We start from the raw sequence: 22135 nt of genomic DNA on the forward strand, positions 1-22135 counted from the left end.
CAGGAAGTACTTGTACTGCAGGAACAATGCTCTCAAGGTTAGGTACCCCTAAAAGGTTTTGCAATATTAATGCTGTGCTCTCATCACAATTGCAGCAAGTGCTTTAAAAACCAAAATAGCATCATCTGTAACATTATCACTCAATAAAAATAACCCTTTATCACTCCTTAAGCACAAAAAACCACCAGAGTCACGGACAGACTAAGTAATCAGCTCTTTTTGCGACTGGCAGGCAGAGACTTGGTCTCCCAGTCAATCCCAGCCAGCCCATCATCTACGACACAAGACTCTCCTCCACTCCTTTTCTTGATTAATGCAGCCTCCCCTCCCTTGAGGCTCAGTTATACCTGTGTTGGAGACAAGTAATTATCAGGCACAGATCAGCACGAGTATGGGAGGTTACCCAGCACAGGCACGAAAAGCCACCTGTTGTTTCAGGGCAGGGTGCTGGCAGGACCATATGGTTGGTTTTGGTGATTAAGTATGGGATGCCCACGGATAGTCTACATGCAAAAAATAATTCCCCCAACCAATAGCCAGGTCATTTACAGCCCTATTCTAATGCTTGGGGCACAACATTTTGGACAAAGGTATGGCAAGCAGAACCTCTCCCTAATTTTATCGCAGCACAGCTCTTGAGATCTCCCATAGTTCAGTCATTAATAGCTGTGCAAGACAGCACACGGAAGAAAATGAGTTAATATAAACAGAAAGCCAAGATCTGAGCGAGAGGGCAAGCCACACAGAGTACAAACATCTGAGAATCTGTGCAAAGTCTGCTCGCCTATCAGTCATCCATGAATTACGGACCAATGTAATTAAATCAGAAAAGCTACGTTTAATTTTCCTATCATCACCCGATGAGATAAGAGCAGTACGTATGGGAGGGATCAGGCACAGGGGAAAGAGCCATTTATTAATAAGTTAAATCATTTTTAGATTTAAGAGCCTCTCTGGCTAAGATAGGTCTGATCTACAAATGTAACTTCTGGGTCTAAGGCAGACGACTCAGATACCCCGTCTCTATTTCTGTCGTGGGCTTGGTCCTGAGGTCTTGCTTTTTACAGAAACACGTCTCATTGCTAACTGTGAGATGTAACTTCAATAGAAATATAGCTTCTGTTTAAACCCATTTTTAGTCTATACATTGAAAATTGAAGAATGCTTATCTCCCACCGGTTACATTAACAGATAGCCATGTTAATCTATGCTATTCCTAAACAACCCAAAGCTGTTTTCATGAACAGCAAGCCCTTAGGGTGCACCCGCAGAAATACAAGGTACACCACAACCTATTCTTTCTTCTATTGCCTATTCCTGCCAGTGAGACAGGAAAAAATGCCGTGGTCCCTGTCCCCTGCAAAGACAAGCAATGCTTTAACACGATCACATCAAGCTTTTCCTACCTACCAGCCAAACACTGAGAACTGCTGTTCTCACTGTTTTCTGTCCTCTCTGCTTCATCTCATCAAGCCCTTCTTCCTCAGCCAGTTATTTAAAGCCCTGATAGAAAAATGTATCACATCATAATAGTGGACAACTTCCATGGGATCAGGTTTTCAATAACAAAAATCCTACAGACTTTGTTGCAACCAGGGCTTTACCATGTAACTTTTTTTAAACAGGAAGGGAAAAACATTTATAACAGCAACTATAAATATACATGCTACTGACTTTTCAACTTGTTGTCCTTGTTCTCAAGCTAAATTTAGTCTGTTATATCCTGTCCAGCCCTTGGTGAAAAAGCAATAAACAAAATAGTCTGTGCAAATCCCAGAGCAGACAATTATACTTATCCGGGTACTTTATAAGATAACCCGCTGAACAGGTAAATGGTCATTTGGTGAGCGTAGGTATGTTCATGGCTACAGAGAAAGTGGTCTATTTCTGGGATAGGATACCCCCACGATACAGAAAATAATTATGATCACAATGGGATAGCTCTGTGCTGCTGAATGAGAAAAGTGATGTAGGTTATTCACTGTGTACACACAGACCATACATTTGGCTTGTGCCACATATGCTTCAAGGGTCTACGTGCACCTCTGAGCCACAAAGAACCATTCCCTGGCCACACCTGCTGATTACCCGTGTTCTTATTTTACACCCAGAAACGGCTGGGATATCGATTCAAATCCAGAAGACTGATTTAAACTCTAACCTGCAAGCGAAGAGCATCCTTTTGTATCTTGAGGGCTCTCGTTCCTATGAGTTATCTCTTAGTCAAAATAAGGTAAATATTTATCAGGAAATTAATGCCTACAGAACCAGAGTTGTTCGTCATTCCGCTGCTAATCTTAATAAGCCTTAGTCATGCCAGAGCCCAGGTGATTTCTGCAAGGGCCAACGCGTCTCACCCCGGTTTCAGGATCCCTGCCCGCGATTCAAAGTTTCGCGCAGACGAGGACTCCCCCGCCACAATCTGACTTGCTCCACTCGCCGCAAGTTTTGCAACCCAGGCAAGAACCGCAGCTCAGAGGATGCTCCTGCTCAAGCATCAGCCGGTCTAATAACCAAAACGAGTGGAAAAAAATAAATAAAAATAAAAACCTGTGTTTCCTACAGCTTGGATAGCTGGGGGGAAAAACAATACAGGCTCGGGCTCGCCTCGCCTGCAGCCCTGCTGGCTCGGCGTACTCCTCCAGCACCGGCCGGCTCTGCCACCCTGCTTTTCCTCTCTGCTTGTACACACAGCACTGCCGAAGGGGAGGTGGAAGGGCCAGGAAAAAACAGTTTGCTAGCGGTGAGAGCGGCCCCGCGGCCGGAGAGCCCGCAGCGGGGGAAGGCTCTGCCGGTGCTGTACGGCCGGGAGCCCTGCCCCGAGGTCCCCGAGGTCCCCCAGGTCCCCGAGGTCCCCCAGGTCCCCGAGGTCCCCCAGGTCCCCGAGCGGCACCGCCACCGCCCCCGGTCCCTGCCCTACCCAGCATGGAGAAGATGAAGTCCTTCGCCGTGTGGATCTCCAGGGCTCTCTGGTCGTCGTACTCCCTCTGGTCGTGCTTGGTGAATTCCTGGATGAGTTTATTCAATTCCTCCACCCTCGCTCCCGATCGGAAATCCAGCTCCGGGAAGGGAGGCTTGCTGGTAGTGCCGGCGGACCCTGCCTTGCTGGCGAGAGGCGCCGCCATCTTCATGCAAAAAAAAAAAAAAAAAAAAAAAAAGGGAAAGAAAGGCTGGGGGGGGGGGGGGGGGGGGGGGCGGAAAAAAAAACCCACACACACGCACACGGGAGGGGTTTGCAATGGTGCAATGGAAGAAGGCGGGCGGGCAGCCCGGGCGCGGAGGCTGCGTGCGCGGGGAGGTGCGGAGCGGCGCCGGGAGGTGCGGAGCGGGGCCGGGCACGGCGCTCAACAAGCGGCCGCGCTGCCCCCGCCCGCCCGCGGCCCCGCCGAGCCGCCCGCCGGGCTGGGGGCCGGCCTGAGCCGTGCCGAGCCGTGCCGAGCCGTGCCGGGTCGGGCTGAGCCGTGCCGAGTCGGGCTGAGCCGTGCCGGAGCGGCGTGGGGGCCGCCTGCTGCCGGGGGCGGTGGGTTTTGGGGGGTGGTGCGGCGGCTGGGGTCGGAGCTCCGGCTCAGAATCTGATGCCTTTATTTATTTGTTTGTTTGTTTGTTTGTTTGTTTTTAATTTAAATTGAATTGTAAACTTCAGTAAAAGCCTTGTCCTGCAAGTGGGTTAATAATCGGCTTGGAACTCTGCTCTTCCCCCGTGTTCCCAGAGGCATTCTGTGCTTATTCCTTTCTGGCTCCATAAGGCATCCCGTAGGTTTTGTGTGTATATATATGTACACACACACACATGCATACATGAAGTCATTTTATTGTATGTTCGTGAAGCAAAGACCAAGACAAAGTATCCTCACTGCTGCACCAACACCGTGAGCTCCACAGACAAAGGGTAGGGGAGGTGGGGTGTCTGAAGACTTCAAAGTCCAGCAGCTTGTGCCAAGGACCCAAACCTCTGATCTCCATCCATTCCCCCACTGTCAAGACAGCATGCTTTCCTTCGGTATGTGTTTTTGACACCTACTGACTTTTCAACCTGAAGTTACATCCTCCCCTTAGCCTGATATTCTGACCCTGGTCCCATCACGGAGCATATATAGCATGATCTGTTATCTACCTTGCTGCATCCATTTGTCTTCCTGCCCAGGGAACCCACAAATACATTGTTAGCTTCTGCAGGGCACTTCAGTGCTATGGCACTGATGCAAACTGCATCAAAAAGTATTATCCTCTGAAGCTTGGCAGAAAACAAAGCTTTTGTCTCAGTCCCAGACAAAGGTAAACTCTCTGTACCAAATTCTGGAGTGAGGCATTCAGACAAAAACCAGGAAGGTGGAACTAAGCGTTCACAGGCTGGTTTCCCTGATGCATGGTAAATGCAGATATTAGCGTTTAGACCTGTGCTCAGGGCTGTGGCCTGGTTCCACAGGACCACTAACCTTGGTCAGAAATGGGAGCTCAGCACCCCTGGCAGTGGGACCTTATCTGAAACAAGAATGAAAATCAAGGGTAGATTTGGCCCCTGTGGCAGAAACCACAGCCTATTCAAAGGAGAACAGGCACCGCCTGTGGCTTTGTTCTGTATTGCCTTACACAGACTCTGAGGGCACTGATATCTCATTATCTACGAAATTATGTCCCAAAGGCAAAGGTAGGAGTGCCGGAGTGTGCATCCACATGCCCTCTGCTGGGTGCACGGGCCTCACTTTGCACAGACGCCACGCACAGCCAACTGTGACACACATGGACTTCATTCTCCGTGCGAGCCTTTGGAGACCAGCTGCATTGCCACATGAACCTGTTTGACTTTGACCAAGCACCTTTCCTTCATCTCCCTCCCCAGCAAAGCCTACAAATAAAACCAATTTACTGATGGTGTTAACACACTGTGGGACCTGAATTGCAGAGGAGCAATTAGAGGTGTTTGGTGGTGGTGGCCTACCCAGAGTGGTGTTGCTAACCTGGCTCAGCCCATGCGCACCCATGCTGCCCTGCTGTAGTCTGTCTGAGCGCTCAGAACCTCTTGCTTCCTGCCCCTCAGGTTTTGAGAGCCCTGTTGCTATTTCTCTGCAGTGTTTTTGTCTGGGGTGTCAATCTCATGCAGGCAGACAGCTCCCTCTTGTGATAACACCGCTCCCCATCATCAGCATGCACAGAAGTCGCATTAACTCCTGAACCCCAAACCATGCCGAGACCTTCTGTTTTGTTCTAGGTCTCGTATGCCTGCTATAACCACTTCTAGTTGTGTGGGGACCTTGTTCCACTTCTGTGTAGTGCAAACTGCCAGCTGCTATGGTGCATGCGTAGCTGGCACCACTTGGTGAAGTAGCTGGACCTTTAGATATGAGCTGTGCTTTTCAGCCCTAACTCTCCTGCCTCATCTCTTTCAAGCTGATGTTCTCCACAGGCTTCATGGACTGGCGGGCTTTCTCCTCTACCTGTATCTTGGTTGCTGCATCATATTTCAGTACTGGAACTTCCAGTAGTCTCTTCATGAGTGTTTTGTCTCAGATCCTGTCCTTCAGTGGGTCTCCAAATGGTCAGACCAACTCTCCACCCACATCAGTCTCAGACATACTTCCATTCTCTTTTTTTTACCTCCGTTCAAAATGGTTAAAGCCCATTCAGTAAGTTTTATAGCTAGCTTTGACTGCCTGAATTCACGAAATGCCTATGGAAAACACAAAGTACTTCAGAGACAACAAATGCCAGTAGCAATGGAGATCTCAGTTTCACTGTCTTTTTTCATGGCACCCCTGCCTGAAATTATAGTCATTTTCATATTTCCAGAAGGTTTCCATTAGACAAGGGTGTCAACTGCTCCATGTTTCTTGCTCGTCTGGAATTTGGTTTGTTTCTGGTACCATGCATTATTCAGACATTTGTCAGACCCAAAGCATGTGTTCATTTAGTGTCTGAGCTCAAACCAACACTGCTCACCAAGAGCACTGAGCAGTCAGATTGCATTTTCTTCAGGAGTCTGACAGGTACTGAACCTCTCTGTCCCCACCCCAGTGCTAACAGAAATTCACCTTCAAGAAAAGCATTGTACTTGCAAAACAAGGAGCCTCCTTACTGTCTTCCTCAGAAACCTCTGAATGGGCTTGGGTCCCTCAGTGGCAAGTGGGATCTGCTGCACTGTCATATGCTTGTTAATACCCTTGAAACTGCATCACTTTGCAATTTTCCCTCATCACATCAGTGCAATTTAAAATCTCTGAATAAATACACAGTTAATTCAAGTCTTACGTAAATCAAGCACTGGGGATTATTTGAGCAAATAAATGAGAATGAGATTGCAAGTACGGTTGGCCAGGGGTTTTTCTACCAAATCTTTTTTCTTTCTGAAACAGAACTTTTTGTGGAAACACAGCAGCATCCCTAGAGCTCTTTCTGTGGGCATTATCTGGGACCTTGGAAGAACCTATGGCCTCTCAATAGTGGGTCCAAGACTTACCAGTAAGGATACTCACCTTATTTAGGATAGGGATTGAACACCCTGACTACTAAGCTGTTCCTTGCCTGCACTGGAAGCTGTGCCCTCCCTTTTACACATATCCCTCCTTTCTCCTATGTTTTCTCTTTCCTTCAGTGTCTTCCTCTTTTGCTCCTGCAAAACAGATTTCCCCATCTTTTTCTCCAGCAGAACAGATACCCTCTTTTCTGCTCAGTGCCACTTCCAGCACTTAGCAACAGAATAGGCCACAGAGAAATGAATCGAAAGAGAAGAAATAACTGTTCTCACTTCTGTTGCATGACCTGAGACCTCAAAATGCTTTTCACACTTGAATAGGCTTTCTCAAAAAACTGCTGGATAGCAAGTGAGTATTAATACCACCATCCTAAGACTGAGGAAACAGGTCTGCAGTAGCTATGAAGACCAACTGGCCCAGGATACCCAGGGAGAAAGAGCAGACAGCCAGGGCCTGACCCTTGGTGCATCTCACTGAGGTGCTGAAAACTGGTAGGGGAAATTAATTGGAGCAAGACACAGAAATAGCATGGAGTCAGATAAATCGTCTTAGGCTATTTCACTGCAATTGAAATTATGGTATGCCACAGAATGAGCTAGTTTCATCCCTCACTTCATAGGAACTGTACGCAGATTTTCTGAGGCTACAAGTAGACTTGAGGAGCATATTTCCTTTCTGTCCTTAGCACTGAAGCAGCTGTAGCTCAAAGCCTCATGTGGCAAGGGGCTTCACCAGAAACAAAATTATTGACTGGAAATGCTCTATTTCTCCTGCCTGGTGGCTGCAATTGATGCCTCATGTTTTTGTGGTACATCCGAAGGTGTTCAAGGGCCCTTTTTGCCTTGTGTTGCAGAAACCTGGTCCTGGCCTATAGAAGAGGCTGTCTGAATGGATTAGAAGAGTGACATGGAGCAGGGAAGTGAGCCGTGCACAGGCAGGGAGATGCTCAGTGGCAGCCTGGATCCTGCTGTGCCATCCCCCTCCCTCCTTCACTGGCTCTGCTCCTCCAACAGATAGCTGAGCCCAATACAAATTTTCCCTCCTTTCCCAGCACTTTCCCACACTCCTCTTTTTTCCTCCCTGCTCACTTCTTCTGCGTGGCCTTAATTCCCAGACCTGTGACAATCCCGGGAGTAGGGAGCCAGAGCAGCTGAAACCAAAGCTGATTTCACATTTATTGGGAGCTCACTTCCATTATCCTGCCCTGGTAATACCTTGTGTACTTCTGCCGCTTTGCTGATCTTCAGATCTTTCCCTCCACTAGCAGCCCCTAGGTTGGCTCTGGAGTGGGGCCTTTCGGGGGTCCCAGGCAGGACCTCACCAAAGCATTCCCCGTGCTTCTCTACATCAGGACTTCCTCATACTGGTGCTAGAAACTTTGCTTCTGCTGCACACACTCTAAAAATGTCTTCAAAATGGCAGATACAGCTAGCAGGCTTTAGGCTCCCCAAGGCTGGGATCAAAAAAGACCAGGTTTAGTGCAGACTCAGGGCAAAAAGAGACTTTCTGATGAAGTCTGGCAAGACTTGAGGGAACTGTACCGAACATAAACTCATGCAGCCCCACCAGAGCACACCCAGACTTGGGAGATCTGAATCAGTCAAGGAAATGGGCTTCTGCCCTGTATCCACAGGGCTCCCCCTCCCATTTCCCAATTTACAGAGCAAAGTCAGTGTCCTTTTGGCCCGTGGACCCCATTCATTTTACCACCTGGAACTGTCTCCACGTGGCGACATGTGTGGTACCAGCTGTGAAAGTCTGCCAGCCAAAGCAGCATGGATTCTGTTCAGCTCTGTCCCTCTCCAAACACCTGGTGCCCAAGATACTTCCCAGAGACCATGAGATGCTTCCCCTGCCATTGTTCTCTCTCCAGACACCAGAGACTATTTCTCAGAGTCTGTAAGTAAAAATCTGGGTGGTTGCAGGCACAATTGCTGTATACAGAGGATTGTAATAGATCAATAGCACCCAGCACATACCACAGTCTCGAGACTGTTTTAAAAAGGGATTTGTTGCCTCCTTGACAGACTTAAACTTTTCCTCCAGATTAAAAAAAGAATATGTCCCTCCCATGAAGAGTTGTGATGTACATCCTGTCAGCAGAACACAGCATCGAGCCATCCACATGGCACTGGAGCTGTGCTCATTAAAACATTTTGAAACAATGGGATTGCATCTGTCATAGCCAACCTCAAAGTATCCATACTCAGGATGCTTATAACATTTTCTAAAAAAATAGCAGACACTTAGAGCATATCCCAAGCAAGAAATCTATCATTGCAGCTCATATATCTACCAAGGCTTTTGAAGCAGGGTTCTGAGAAGTAGACTCCTGATTCTCAACTAACTACAAACACTAAATATTTAAAGATCTCAGACAAATCATTTACTGTTCTTAGTGTCCTTTAAATATATACATACATATATATATATACTGGTCATCTGTTTATCTCATTGTTTAACATAACTAGATTGTACAATGGCTCCTTTGAAGTTGATATGATAAAGTTAATAGACTCTAAGTGGGTTGGCTCAGGGCCTCTGTAAGCAATGTTTGGAAATATTTCTGCTGCTCATTTCCATGGTTTATGTCAATTTTCTGTCATTAGTTTTATTTATAAATTGGGATTATCTCAAATAGTAAAATTTGGATTCAGATCTGAGCAGTGTTGGGAGTTGTAGTGCTGCACTGGAGCTACAGCTCTGGTACAGGGATATGTCCAGAGCATGAAACACCTGATCCATGTGCAAATTCCCCCCTACACAGAGAGGATACAGATTTGGTGTTTGCTTTTTGTTCCATATAGAATAAATAAATTCTGGTTGGGCAGATTGGAGAATACAAACAGAAAGACACATTCCCTTTCACATCTCCATGCATTATGTATGGCTTGACTACACTCATTGATGTTCGTTTGTAGTTAATTACTTGTATTACAGTAATATCAAAAGCCACAAATGAGAATCAGGGTCCCATTGTACTGGAAATCAGATATAAACATAATGAAGAACTGGTCATTAGCACTCCTGTTTTATTTCACTGTATATACTCAGAGATCTCACTCAACAACTCGCTTCCTACTCCCAGAGCTTAGAAAAATTACCAGCGAGTCTGTGCCTGCAGTGATGGATAGATCCAGGGTGAGAAAAACCAATTACACCATTTCTCCTGCATCATCCCGCTGCTCACAGGGTGGCTGCCGGCAGCAGTTTAAGCCCCACATCAAACTCTGCAGCTCTTGAGCAGATTTCAACATGGCACCCAGCATGCAGACTGTCAAATAGCAACTGTCCTTGTGATTTAGACATACCTGCTACTTCTTTGGAGCCTCATTAAGAGCAATCCCAGACTAAGAGCAATCCCAGACTATGGGACAGTGGTGGTAGTTGTAAAAGATGGGCATTTTTTCCAAGTTTCCCCAGCTACTCTTCTGTGTCCCTGAAGAATGCACTACTTACAAGTTGGCAGAAAGCAGTGGGAAAACAGGAGGTTTGCAGGAAATGCTACAATTCCCTGTAACAGCATCCACACAGAAAATGCAGTCCCTTGGTCATGTGTTAAAAGCCAATACTCCCTTTCCTCTGCCTTTCCCCACCTTGTGCTCCCCGTTAGAATATCCTAATCTGTAACTGATTGTCAAGCCACTGATTTCTCAGTTTCCCATTCCTTAGGATGAGGAGCTAAAAGATTTCTGAGTGTATTTCTATAAAAATACATTAGCATAAATGAAATCCAGGAGACCTGAGCTCTGTCATGTATTTAACTGCTCTACTTCACACATCTTCTACTTCTACCTTTCCACATCTGATGACAAAAGGGAGATTCCCTGGCCACTGCAGACACATTGTTAAGAGCTTTTTTTTCTTTCCTTTTTTTTTTTTTTTTTTTTTTCTGTTGCTGAGAAGCAGAATTCAGCAAAACTCTAGCTGGCAAAAAGTTTCATTCATGGAAGAAGGGAAGACCTGAGATGAAGAGAAACAAAAGACAACAAAAATCTATAATGAAAAAAATCTCCTGTAATGGTTGTTGCAGACTGCCAATGTGTCACATAAAACATTTTAGTGGTCTCTAATAAGGGGTAGGCGTTCGTGTCCTGAACACAGGACTTGTCTGTCTGCCAAGACAGACACTTGCAAATGAAAAATAATGAAAAAATGAGGGGGAAAAGGAAAAGATACGGAAAATCAAGGGTATTGTGCTTTTCACTACAGAAAGTTATTATTGTGCCAGGACCTGGACATGAATGGGGTTTTCTAGTTTTAGTTCAACTTATAAATCAAATAACTAAAATAATTTTTCTACTTTGAGTACTGGGCATGCTATTTCCTGCTTGCTGGAATGATCTGCATTTCCTGATAAGTGTTTCGTGCTAGCAGCTGGCCATACAAATACCTGAAATACACACGGATCCCTTGGAAATGCAGAACATTCTTTGGTTCAAGGTTATCAATCACCTTTTGTCCCATGGACATTCAATGCATGGATGTGCAGTGTTGGGATATTTGCCACAGTGACACTTTTGAAACATTTTCCTAATTGAATTATCCAAACAAAAAAACAAAAACAAAACAAAAACAAAACTGAACAAAACCATATCCTTTGGTTCTAGAATCCACCTATGGCTCCTGTTCTGACAGTTTGGCATGTTGTCTCCTGAGAAGAAAATCAAATAAAGTCACCATGTTTTTCCTTCCCTCCCCAGCTACTTTGCAGACACAGGCAAATCCTGATGTTGCTCCTGTCAGCTTTCTTTCCTATCCCCTACTATGAACATGCAAGAGGTGAATGACGATGGATGCCTGGACATTTGCTCTTACTTTTGTTGTTCTCAGCCCAGCAGACACTTGCATCTGACAGCCTTAGCTGCATGGCTTCAACTCAGGGGAACTGCGGCATAGCGCTAGTGTCAGGCGCTGTTCAGCATGTCTCCCTCCCATCAGGTGGTAAAATAACAAATCTGCTGAAAAGCCTACAACTACAGTCAGCAAGGAGTTTTCCTTCAGGGATTGTATTAATAACAACAGAGCAAAAGCAGTTAGCATAAGCAGAAAAGGGAACAGAAATGCTCATTAGAAATGGAAAAGTCTCAAAACAGATATTGTGTAGCCACTACACTAAGTCTCTTGACCAGTGAGTTTGGAAGAGGAGCTCAGCACCACTCCTAAAATATACCAAGTCCATGACAGCACTCTACCATGCTCTGAATCCAAGAATCCCCCAGGAAAAAAAAATGTGGGGAAGGAAGGAGGAAAGAAAATAGAAAAAAAAAGAATAATAAAAAAAGCAGCAGCTTAAGCAAGGCAGATGCCACTGGATATAGCTTTGCTCCAGGGCTCAGTTCTGGGTACAGCATTCCTGTCACTGTCATTTGCTTGCTGGAGAAATGACATCTCCTCATCATAAGCCCCATCCCCTGCAGCACCAACGTCATTAGGGAGACTGGAGCAGTAGGATATGACCTGGAGGCCTGAGTGCCGTGAGCACCCTCAACAAGTAGGAAAAGTGATGGCTATAGAGAAAACTCCCCAGAGCTAGAAGGGAATACAAGAGTCTCCATCACAAACTGGACAGCCATAAGTGTTCCAGCTGACACCATTAGAGATAACCTTGATGTTGACTGAATTTGCAGCAAACGACTGCACCATGGAGACCCAGAAAACTTTACAGTTCCATGGTGCTATTGATGTCTGTGAGGTGGGAGTGAGGGTGCAGAGCAGGGTTCAGGGAGTCCAATTCTGTTAGGCTGATGAGTACTAGGGGAGAAAGAAACAAGCTGTGGACAGCAAAGTCCACCCAGGAGGGGTCTGTAGTTGCAGCTAAGGGACCAGGCTGCTTAGCTAAAGGAAGCAAACAAGGAATTGATCAGTTGCTGCTGTATGACACATGCAGTCAAGGCTTCTTGCATGCAAGCTTCCAGGGTACAATCAAACACCATTAGCAACTTATACTGTTAGTCCGTGTACTCATGTAATCCTAAGTAAAGCAAGCTCTTTGCACCTCCCTAGAGCTAGAGAGTTTAGGTAGGGTCAAGGGTATGCCAGTGGGAACTCTATGCAGGATCAAAATCTCAGGGTTTTTCTGCCATTTTTGCTATGTGCAATGCATTTTCATGGGGTTATGAGGATGCTTTCCTGTGATTTCATGCTGTCTTTCTTTCTCAGAAACAAGATCACTGTTCTCTGCTGTCTATTTTTGCCTTTCTTACCCTAATGAGTGTGCATTATAAACAGAGGTGTACAGCATAAATAGACCCCCCTGGAAGTATTTGTAAATAAAAGGCTCTTGGAAACCTTTTATAGGGAAGCCCTATAGACATTAATAGATAGTGAACACTCTTCTATAGGCATTGTTTTTCCATTAGTCTATACAATTCAATAGCGAATTACATTCCTGCTATCAAATCCCAAAGGATGATTCAGAAAACCATTAGAAAGGATCTAATTCTCTGTAATTTTCTGTAGTAATTGAGATAAAAGCCTTTCAGGGTGTCCTCTATTACTGTTCATGGGAATTTTCCATGGGAAAATAAATGATCAGTTTAAATTCTCCTTGGTTACTTAAGCAACGTAACACCAGTAAATTCTGGACATTTATTCAGATAAAATTTCCTTTCATTTCTGTGGGAAATTGGCTTAATTTTGGGAGACAGTGGGGGCCAAGGATTAGGTCTACTCTTTGTGATTTTTACAGCTGGACATCAAACTCCACCTTCTGCTTGACCCAAACAACCACAGTGATTTTGCCACTTCTTTCCTGTGGGCTGGCAGGGAGCGTGTGCTTTGTGGAGGCATTGCACTCCATTAACACATGCAGGCTCAGTATTGCAGCGAACCCTGAGCTCTGAGGCCCATGGTATGTCTGGACACCCTCAGAATGTTAATTGAAACACCGCTACTATTTTTTCCAATCGTGATTGAAAGACCTTTTGAGGAGCAACTTTGCTTTGTGCCTACCTGTGTCTTGTCCAGGAAACAGAGATGATGTTTCTACAACATTGTGCCGAGCTCCTGAGAAACCCAAATGTTTCTTTGTCCCTTTTCTCTCTGTTTGCTGCATCACAAGAGGCACTAATGGCCTCTGCAGGGAACTCACTGCAGAGCCTGGGGAAAAGGTCACACATATGAGAGAAGACAAGGTCATAAAAGCCATGGTGACACATGAAAGACCTTAAAGACAAAGATCACTCTTGTGCCATGCTTTGTGGGAGCTCCCCTTGTGAGGTTGTGACCTGTATTTTGGACTACATAAAGTAGACAGTCAGACCTCTGTGAAATCCTGACCTTGCTGACAACAGCAAGAGCTTGTTTGCTGACTTCCCTGGGTTTCTGGTATGAGGGGTTTGTCCACGGACCTACCATGAGCCCCCTCCAGGTACTGCCCTCTGCACATCCTCATGCTTTTTCCTCCAGCCTTCTCCATTCCACCCTGTCCTCCACCACTCTTTGAGGTTAACAGGAAGCTGCTCACAGTAAAATTACAATTATGGCTTCTTCTCGTTTCTCAATCCTACATCTCTTCAGAGCCAAGTGTTTTAATATTGCTGGCTTCTTTACATGCAGCTTACAGCTAGCTCTCCTTTGGAAAAGCCAGAGATGAAGCTGGGTAGAGAATAAATCACTTTAGCTTTAGTCTTCTTCTCTGATTCTTGGATCTGTATTTTTCCCTATCTAATTGTCTGCCTCCCAGACACAGTGTAAAAGGAAGTTATTCCTATAACCAGAAAATGGGCTAATAAAACAAGAAAGTCATTAGAAGCTAGAAGTTGTGAGAAGCCACCCCTTGCCTTACTGAAGAACAGAAGCCTGCAGAAATGTCTTATCAGAGATGATCATCACCTCTGCTTCCAGCAGGGCTTTGGAGGTGTTGGATACACTCATCAGCCACAAGACTTTCTGCTGGAGTTACTGCATCAATTAGCCACATAAAAACATCATACTCTCCCCACTTCAAGCAGATCCTTCCTCTCAGTGCATGGGGCCCTCCTCATCTTTATCCCACAGTCATTTATCTTTTCTGGTGATGCACTGCACAATTCCTGGCCTGTCACTGATATCGGTGACCTGTCTTGCCTCACAGTATCACTGTATCACAGATTTCTAGGTTGGAAGAGACCTCAAGATCATCGAGTCCAACCTCCGACCTAACACTAAGTACTCCACTAAACCATATCACTAAGCTCTACATCTAAACGTCTTTTAAAGACCTCCAGGGATGGTGACTCCACCACCTCCCTGGGCAGCCCGTTCCAATGCTTAATAACCCTTTCGGTAAAGAAGTACTTCCTAACATCCAACCTAAAACTCCCCTGTCTGCAGGGGGACTGCAACTTTAGCCCATTCCCCCTCATCCTGTCACCAGGCACGTAGGAGAACAGACCAACCCCCACCTCTCTACAGCCTCCTTTAAGGTACCTATAGAGAGCGATGAGGTCGCCCCTGAGCCTCCTCTTCTCCAGGCTGAACAAGCCCAGCTCCCTCAGCCGCTCCTCGTAAGACTTGTTCTCCAGACCCCTCACCAGCTTGGTCGCCCTTCTCTGGACTCGCTCGAGCACCTCCATGTCCTTCCTGTAGCGAGGGGCCCAAAACTGAACACAGTACTCGAGGTGCGGCCTCACCAGAGCCGAGTACAGGGGCACAATCACTTCCCTAGACCTGCTGCCTCCACGCACCAAAGTGTGGCTTTGATTACATCGGTGCCCCAGCCACTCTAAATCCCAGCCACTTAGCAACAAACTTAAAGTAGGTCACAATGACTTGGGAAACAAATAGCTTACAAAGCTAAATCTTCAACATGTCAATGGCAGCACTGTATAAGCAAGTAAAGCGTAAATCCTCGCAGCACCACTACAGGATGTCATTGTAATATTCCAGAGACCAAGGAAGAACAGAGCGCTCTCTGAATGAGCTCTTTCTGGTTTTATTAATTTTAAAGGCTTTTGCTCTGCACTTTATGAAATTACCATAACTTGTGAACAGTGCTCCTTCTTCATTTGTCACTGGAAGAGTGAGTGGGTAGGGAAAGGACTCAAGGATTTTCTGTTTTACTCCATACTAAATTCTTCTGTGAACTTAGGCAAGCCACCACACCGTGAGTGTCTCAGTTTCCCCATCTGCCAAGCACAGGCATTATTTGCTCTGCAGGCAAATTGAGCGCTGCTGACCCTAATTCAGTAAAGTCCTTAACAGTCTGCCTACCTTGGAGCTCTTGTTGAAGTCTTTTGGGAACTTTGCTGTGGCTGTTGACCACAGTAGACATTATGATGCTCCAAATCCTCCCAGCCTCCTGCTCCCCACCTCTTCCCCTGTTAAATTGGAGGACTCAGAGCATCTTAAAGTGCACTGTGGTCAACAAGCACATTTTCTTCTCTACATTAATTTGTATTAGGAGCTTGCAAATGGATATAAAATCCTCATTTCACAATGATTTTTTTCCCATGTTTAGAGTGACAGAATTCAGACTGCACCAGTGGTTTTTTTCAGAGTTTCCATTGGGCTTGTTTTAGCTAGCTGTATAAACATTCATTCAGCTGTAGCAAAACCTTCACAAATCATTTCCTGTTATTTTTACAGACAGGTGTTTTGTTCCCACGTGACAGTGAGACCCCACAGTTTCAAATACCTACTGCCCATAGCTGATGTTTGCCTTAGTGCACTGTGTAGGTACACAAGAACTTTCATAGTATTTTTTGTGTGACTTTTCCTGCACGCAGCTCCTTCAGCAGTTACTTTACATGAATGAATTTCATTTAAAAAAAAAAAAAAAGTTTTGAGATTTTGAGCTGAAAAGCACTGTGTAAGCGCCTAGGGTTATTTTCAATTAACAATATCTAATTCCATGCGCACCATGAATCACATTTTTCCTCCCTCTTTAGAGCCAACATATTAATCCTTTGAAACAAAAATGGCTGCATTTTAATGAGAGTTTAAAAGGGTGAAAGTTCTGCTCTAGTACACGGAGCATAATAGATTATTGTTGTGATGTATATCTTCCATCCGCTCACTTTAATGTTCAGAATAATATCTGGAAAGCAGCCCATTTTATCTCTGGTCTCTCCCCATTCACTCCACTTAGCTTTCAGCGTGTGTATTGCAGTTAATTTGAAGCTGATATGTGTTATTCCTTATGGGCAGTACGTTACCATAACACCAAGAAAGATTACAGGGTTGTCCTCTGCACGTTGGCTTGCACAACGAATCTCAGAGAAGTCCTTTTAATTGTGTTTTCCTACATTACTTGGAAGTACTAGAACATAAATGAATCCCTGGTTAGATGAAGTCCTCAGCTGAAGACACTGGGCATGGAAAAGCCTTCCTTTGCAGGTCTGCAGTGGGTTAGCCCACATCTGTCCTCCTTCAGGGGCAGCTCAAGTCACATCCAGGCAATGCTGACTAGCAGGAGCTCCCTCCCAGACAGACCCCCACCCCTCTGACAAGTGTCTGATGTTCTCATTTATTTCCATAGCTCCTGTAAAAGTAGTCAAGATAATCAGGAAGGCCCCAGAGGGAGCCTGTCACCTCTCCTGATGTGGGTTGGAGGGGAAGGGAAGGGATAACCTTGTCCACCCGTGAAGCATGGTAATACCTGGCAAGCAGCAGGAAATTGCCTATCCCATTCATGCAGGACACCAAAACTGATACCTTGTCCATGCACCTGCCTTCATAGGGGTGTGAGAAAAAAGGGAGATGTTTACCAGTACCTCTGTGTGCCCTTTTATCCAGCTGTGCTCTGCTCTAGAGCTGAGAAGCCCTGGTAGGCATTTGTGTTGCAGATGGGGAGGGAAGAAATGTCTATGGAGGAGGCATTTCTGAAGACTTGTTTTGCATTGCATGGTCAGAGGAGAAGGCCATGAGAAACAGGCCCACTGAGCTGTTCATGTCCTGCACACAGATTAAGTGATAGAAAATAAACATGAGAAAACAGATACAGGACATCACAAAACCGATAAGTAATAAGGAAAGATGACCACAGGACTGCTTCCCAATCTGTTTGCCAGTGAGGCAAATTCTGCTTACAAAGAACCTCGGAAGGTCACCATGATTTCCTCTTGGCCCACCTGTAACTAAAACAATAGCATGCATGCATATTTGATTAAACCTGATCAGCTTCCCTATCTCCATTAACTGGACGTGCACCATGGCACGTCCTAATGTAGGCACTATATTGTGTCACCTGATGTCACCAACACATTCTCTCATCCCACCGTGTACTTCTCAACTGGTTGTACCTAGAAGCAAGGGCACGGCAAGGAAACAGTCTCAGACTTAGAACTGTCTGTTGTAGTGTAAAGATGCTTTTATACAGTTATTTTGTATTTTCAGTATCCTGGCTGCAGTAACAAAAGCTCTGCTAAAACATCAGTTTAGGCATCAGAAAATCCACTGGAACAGCTTTAGAAACCTCAACAGTTCAGTTGCAAATTTTACTGTTTTTATGGTTTGTATCAGACTTCTGTATATCAGCTAGGCCCTATGTAAACAGGAAATAAAAGGATTTCCTCATATATAGAGCTCTGAACTAAAGTAGATGAAGCAGGTGGATGAAACTACAGTGGCTGTGAGCCCAGTGTGATAGCAATTCAGTGCAGATGTTTACTTTTCCCACTGATGTATAGACAAACACAATCTGATTTTAAACAGTGTCTTGAGCTGGGCAGAACTGGTTTCTTAATTCTGAGGACAAAGGGAGAATTGAGGTAGATTGTATAATGCTACCCCAAGGTTTAAGGAAAGAGCCTGCCCTTCTGCAGAAAAACAAACTGAATGAACTGACCATCTCTCAACTTCCTTTGATGACTCTGCTCAGGGCATGTTAACAACAACATTCCTATAGGAGAAGAAAATGAAGAGTTTGAGCACGCAGAAGAAAGACTCTATCAGATGCTCATGGAAGAGTAAAGCAGACACCGGACTTGGTTGCAGAATGCTGTGGATAAAACTCCAACAAATCATGCCTTCAGCCAGGGCAACCCAGGGATATTACAAGCAAAAGTTATTGAGTCATTGACGTCTGCTGCATTGTATTGCACAGGAAAGCAGACGCAGGCAGGTCCATAATGCAGGGTTGTTACAGAGATGGATAGATGACTGGCTGACCGACATTTTGGCTATAATACACAGTGGTACTGCTGATCTGTTATCTATGCTCTCCACAGGTAATTTAGCTCCCAACTCCTAGAGCTATCTTGTTCTTACTTTCTCAGTTCTGCTCAGTTATTGTTAATGGACTGTGACTTTTTAGTTTGTTTTGTTTTAAGTATATTTACTCAATTTCCAGCAGGAAAGCTGTAATAGAAACTGTGCCTTGCAGTGTGTTGGGGAGTGGACACTGACAGCTGTGTGTTATAGCCAAAAGATTGATCAGCCCCTCAGTTGTCTGCCCATCTCCCCATACAGCCCCATACAATGAAGATGTCACGGGTAAGTTAAACCTCACTTTCTTGCTGGCATGTTTCTCTAACAACACTAGCTTCCTTTCTCTTAACGAGCCTACGTAGTGTTGGGATGCTCCACTACAGCCTGGCATCCTCCAGCAGAACTGTGTGAGCCTGCCAGAGGAAAGGAAGTTTCAAAGCTGTTATCAGTCTACTTGAGGGTCCCTAAATTCAGAGGGGAATACAGTCTGCAACTACGTGCTCTGCAGTGAAAGCAGAGGGTGAAAAACACCTCTGAATTTAAAATACAGTTTTGTATGTGCAAATCTCTGCAGATACAAGAATTTGTACCTGCTCAGTTACCAAAATTAAGGACAGGATGGAAGAATAGTTATAATTATGACAACCTGTGAATTTCATTCACACCCAGGGGCCCTCAGATGTTCTGTAGTTATTTATGAGGTAAGAGCATGAGGTAAGCAGACTTATGCAAGGTCCTCATGCGATTTTGCTTCTCTGCCTCATCCACATATCCTGTCTGCAATCTCTCACTTCTGTCACTTGTGTCCAAATCAACTCAGGATAGGAGAGAAGCAGTAGACAGGAAAGGACAATGCTACCAGTGTTAGTATGCTAATTTGTAATGATGGCTGGATTCTTGTGGCTCATTTAGACAGAATCAAATGAAAATTAATTTGCTATTGGCAGTTAACCCTGTAGGCATAACATACACCTTGCAAGACCTGATCCTGATATCACTCAGAGATATCAGGAGATTTCAGATGCGTTTTTCATTGAGTTCAACAGAATTTCTCTGGATTTAGCAAGGAAGATCAGTCCTTGCTTTCAGCATGCTGTTTAAAATAACACATGAAAAATTTCCTCTCCATTGTAGCAGAACAAAAGCCCTTCTTACTGCTGTAGCTGGAGAAGCTTTGGGGCAAAATGCACGTCGGCATGTTACCCTCAACTGTCTGATTTCCCTGCTTAAGAGATGAGCAAACTAGGAGTCATCAACTTCAGCTCATCACAGGAGTCAGAGCACCTGTCCCTTTGCACTATGCGTTCTGCATGAGACGAAAGAAAAAGCAAGCAGATCAGTGCTTGTGGAGCACAGCAGCTAACTGAAACAGAGTCTCACAACACCCCTGGCCTGGCTTGGCCAGTCCCTGTTGGCCCAGATTGGCATCTCCATTAGTTCAGATAATGTGCTTAAGCACACTGCTCCTGCTCCCCCCTAACCAGCTTCTTCCCCTACAGCAGAGATGTTTGGCTCTTAATAAGTGGGTAGGATGTTTTATTATTTCATTGGGGTGAAAAAGAAACTGGAAGACAAGACTTTAGAGCATCACTTCCAGGCTGTGTTTCAGCATAGCAAGTGTTTAGCAGCAATGCACACTCACCCCAGCCCTACTGATGATTCCCACTCGCTGCAGTGAAGCCCTCGAGTTGTACTACAGTCTGAGAATCTGCTTAGTGGCCCAGCTATGAATATACAGCTTCACTCTTTAGCCTTTTTCTTCTTCTTACAGACAGATCAGTTCCCTATTCTTAGCATGGGCCTCACAAACAGTTGCACTGATACAACCAAGTGGGTTGTATCTTCCTGCCCTAGAGCAGGAAGAGATGTAGGCATGGCAATTCCCTAAACTGTTGTCTTTGCCACATCTTCAGGACAGGAAACCCTTACCCTTAACAAGATTTCAAAGGACTGGACTGAGTTTACCTGTACACAAAAGCCTAGCACAAGAGAGAGGTGCGTTTTTAAAAAGCTGATCAACAAAGCTTCAACGGTGTTTCTTGGAAGTGTTTTATGCTTCCACACAGGAGTCAAATGCATAAATTCAAACCCCACTGTATATGATGCTGTACAAAAAAATAAAATAAAATAAAATAAAAAATAAAAAAATCAAAAGGAGGATCTCTGCTTCAGAGAGCTCTCATACAAGCATAAGGCAAGAGTCTGTGAAGAAACAATTGGCCAGCGTGACAGATGGAGAGTCCTGCACCCACATTCACCCAACACCACTTTCCCATTGGTGCTGCAGGAAAGGAGACTTCTAAAGAAGTGAAAATCACAAGTTTGTTTTATTTTTCTTCCAGTAATGTGGAAGGCTTGTAGAAATTTCAGATTTCTGTCATCTGTCATAGGCTGACTGACAGATGAATAGTCTTAGCAGACCTTACAACAGATCTAAATTTTTTTGTGAGACTCAGGACATAAGGTAGGCATCCTCCTGCAGTCACACCGTCTTTGAGTCTGATCACCTTTGACCAACCTGGATGACTCCTTCTCCTCTTTTCTTAGAGCTGAGTACTGAAAGCTACAGAAACAGAGACAGGCTTTGGCAATGCTTTATTGGCATGGCCAATAAAAACACACACTTGTATACAGAGTGAAAGACCTAGGAAGTTTTCCAGAGTCTCAAAAGGCCAATATTTGCCTTGCAATACTTCTAACTGCCATGAAATGCTTCATGTTTATTGTAGAGCAGCAGTAAGTGTTGGGATTATGAGCACTAATAACTGTATTTATTCACAGGCCTATCACCCATAAATAAAATATAACCTTTCCTTGTACTACAGGGAACTAACTTCACAGCAAAACTCTATTGACACCTTGCTTATGGCTACAGTGTCACTAACACCAGCCAGCTAAAGCTCTTAGAAGGCTCTGATGCTTCAGCCAGATGCCAAAAGGAGGATTTAGAAGACTACATTTAAGCACCTTTGGAAAGGTTTCCTGGCAGAATTAAGACACGTTATTTAGGAAGACCCACCACCAATTTTGGAGCTGATCTAACAATCACTGAAGACCTTGAAGTAAATCTGAGGACTTCACTCTGCTGTGGATGAGTTCCCATGAGGCAGAACCCAGGATGAAGTAACAGTGTCAGCACGATGGAGAAAGTATAATAAAAGGGGATACATGAGGCTCCTGGCAAAACACTGCAGGCAGGATGTCAGTGAGACTGTTTGGAGTTGGGGGTTGAGAATGGGGCTCTAATCAATAGCCTTGAACAACATAGGAGCCATTTCCTACAGCCTACTTAAATCACCTGAATTTCAAGAGGTGCTGCTTCCACAGACAACCAAAGAGTAATGTATTTAAGAAGGTAAGTAACGGTACACTGTTTTAGCAGTCTTGGCTCAGCAGAAATGCCTAAACTCAGAGATAGGCTATGATGAAGTTTGAATCCAGAAGCAACATTATTCATCTGTCAAGAGAAATGGGCCCAGAGCTAAAGTTCAAAGCTGTGTAGGAGGATGCAGCCATGAAGCACACAACAACAA

At 45.0% G+C, this 22135-nt stretch overlaps 1 protein-coding gene across 2 annotated transcripts in view; it reads right to left on the reverse strand.

Moving 5' to 3' along the window:
• Positions 1 to 3165, reverse strand: part of MB21D2 (Mab-21 domain containing 2) — a 56573-nt gene extending 53408 nt beyond the window's left edge. The window contains exon 1 of one of the 2 annotated variants that reach the window (XM_080604188.1): positions 2921 to 3165. In XM_080604188.1, coding sequence (XP_080460314.1) covers positions 2921 to 3131 — 211 coding nt within the window. In that variant the 5' untranslated portion in view covers positions 3132 to 3165. The remainder of the gene's footprint in view (positions 1 to 2920) is intronic. The other variant, XM_080604189.1, reaches the window with a different exon arrangement.
• Between the last annotated feature and the right edge of the window lie 18970 nt (positions 3166 to 22135).

The sequence above is a fragment of the Anser brachyrhynchus genome, assembly GCF_964034855.1.
Source record: "Anser brachyrhynchus genome assembly, chromosome: 9".
Classification (NCBI taxonomy): domain Eukaryota; kingdom Metazoa; phylum Chordata; class Aves; order Anseriformes; family Anatidae; genus Anser; species Anser brachyrhynchus.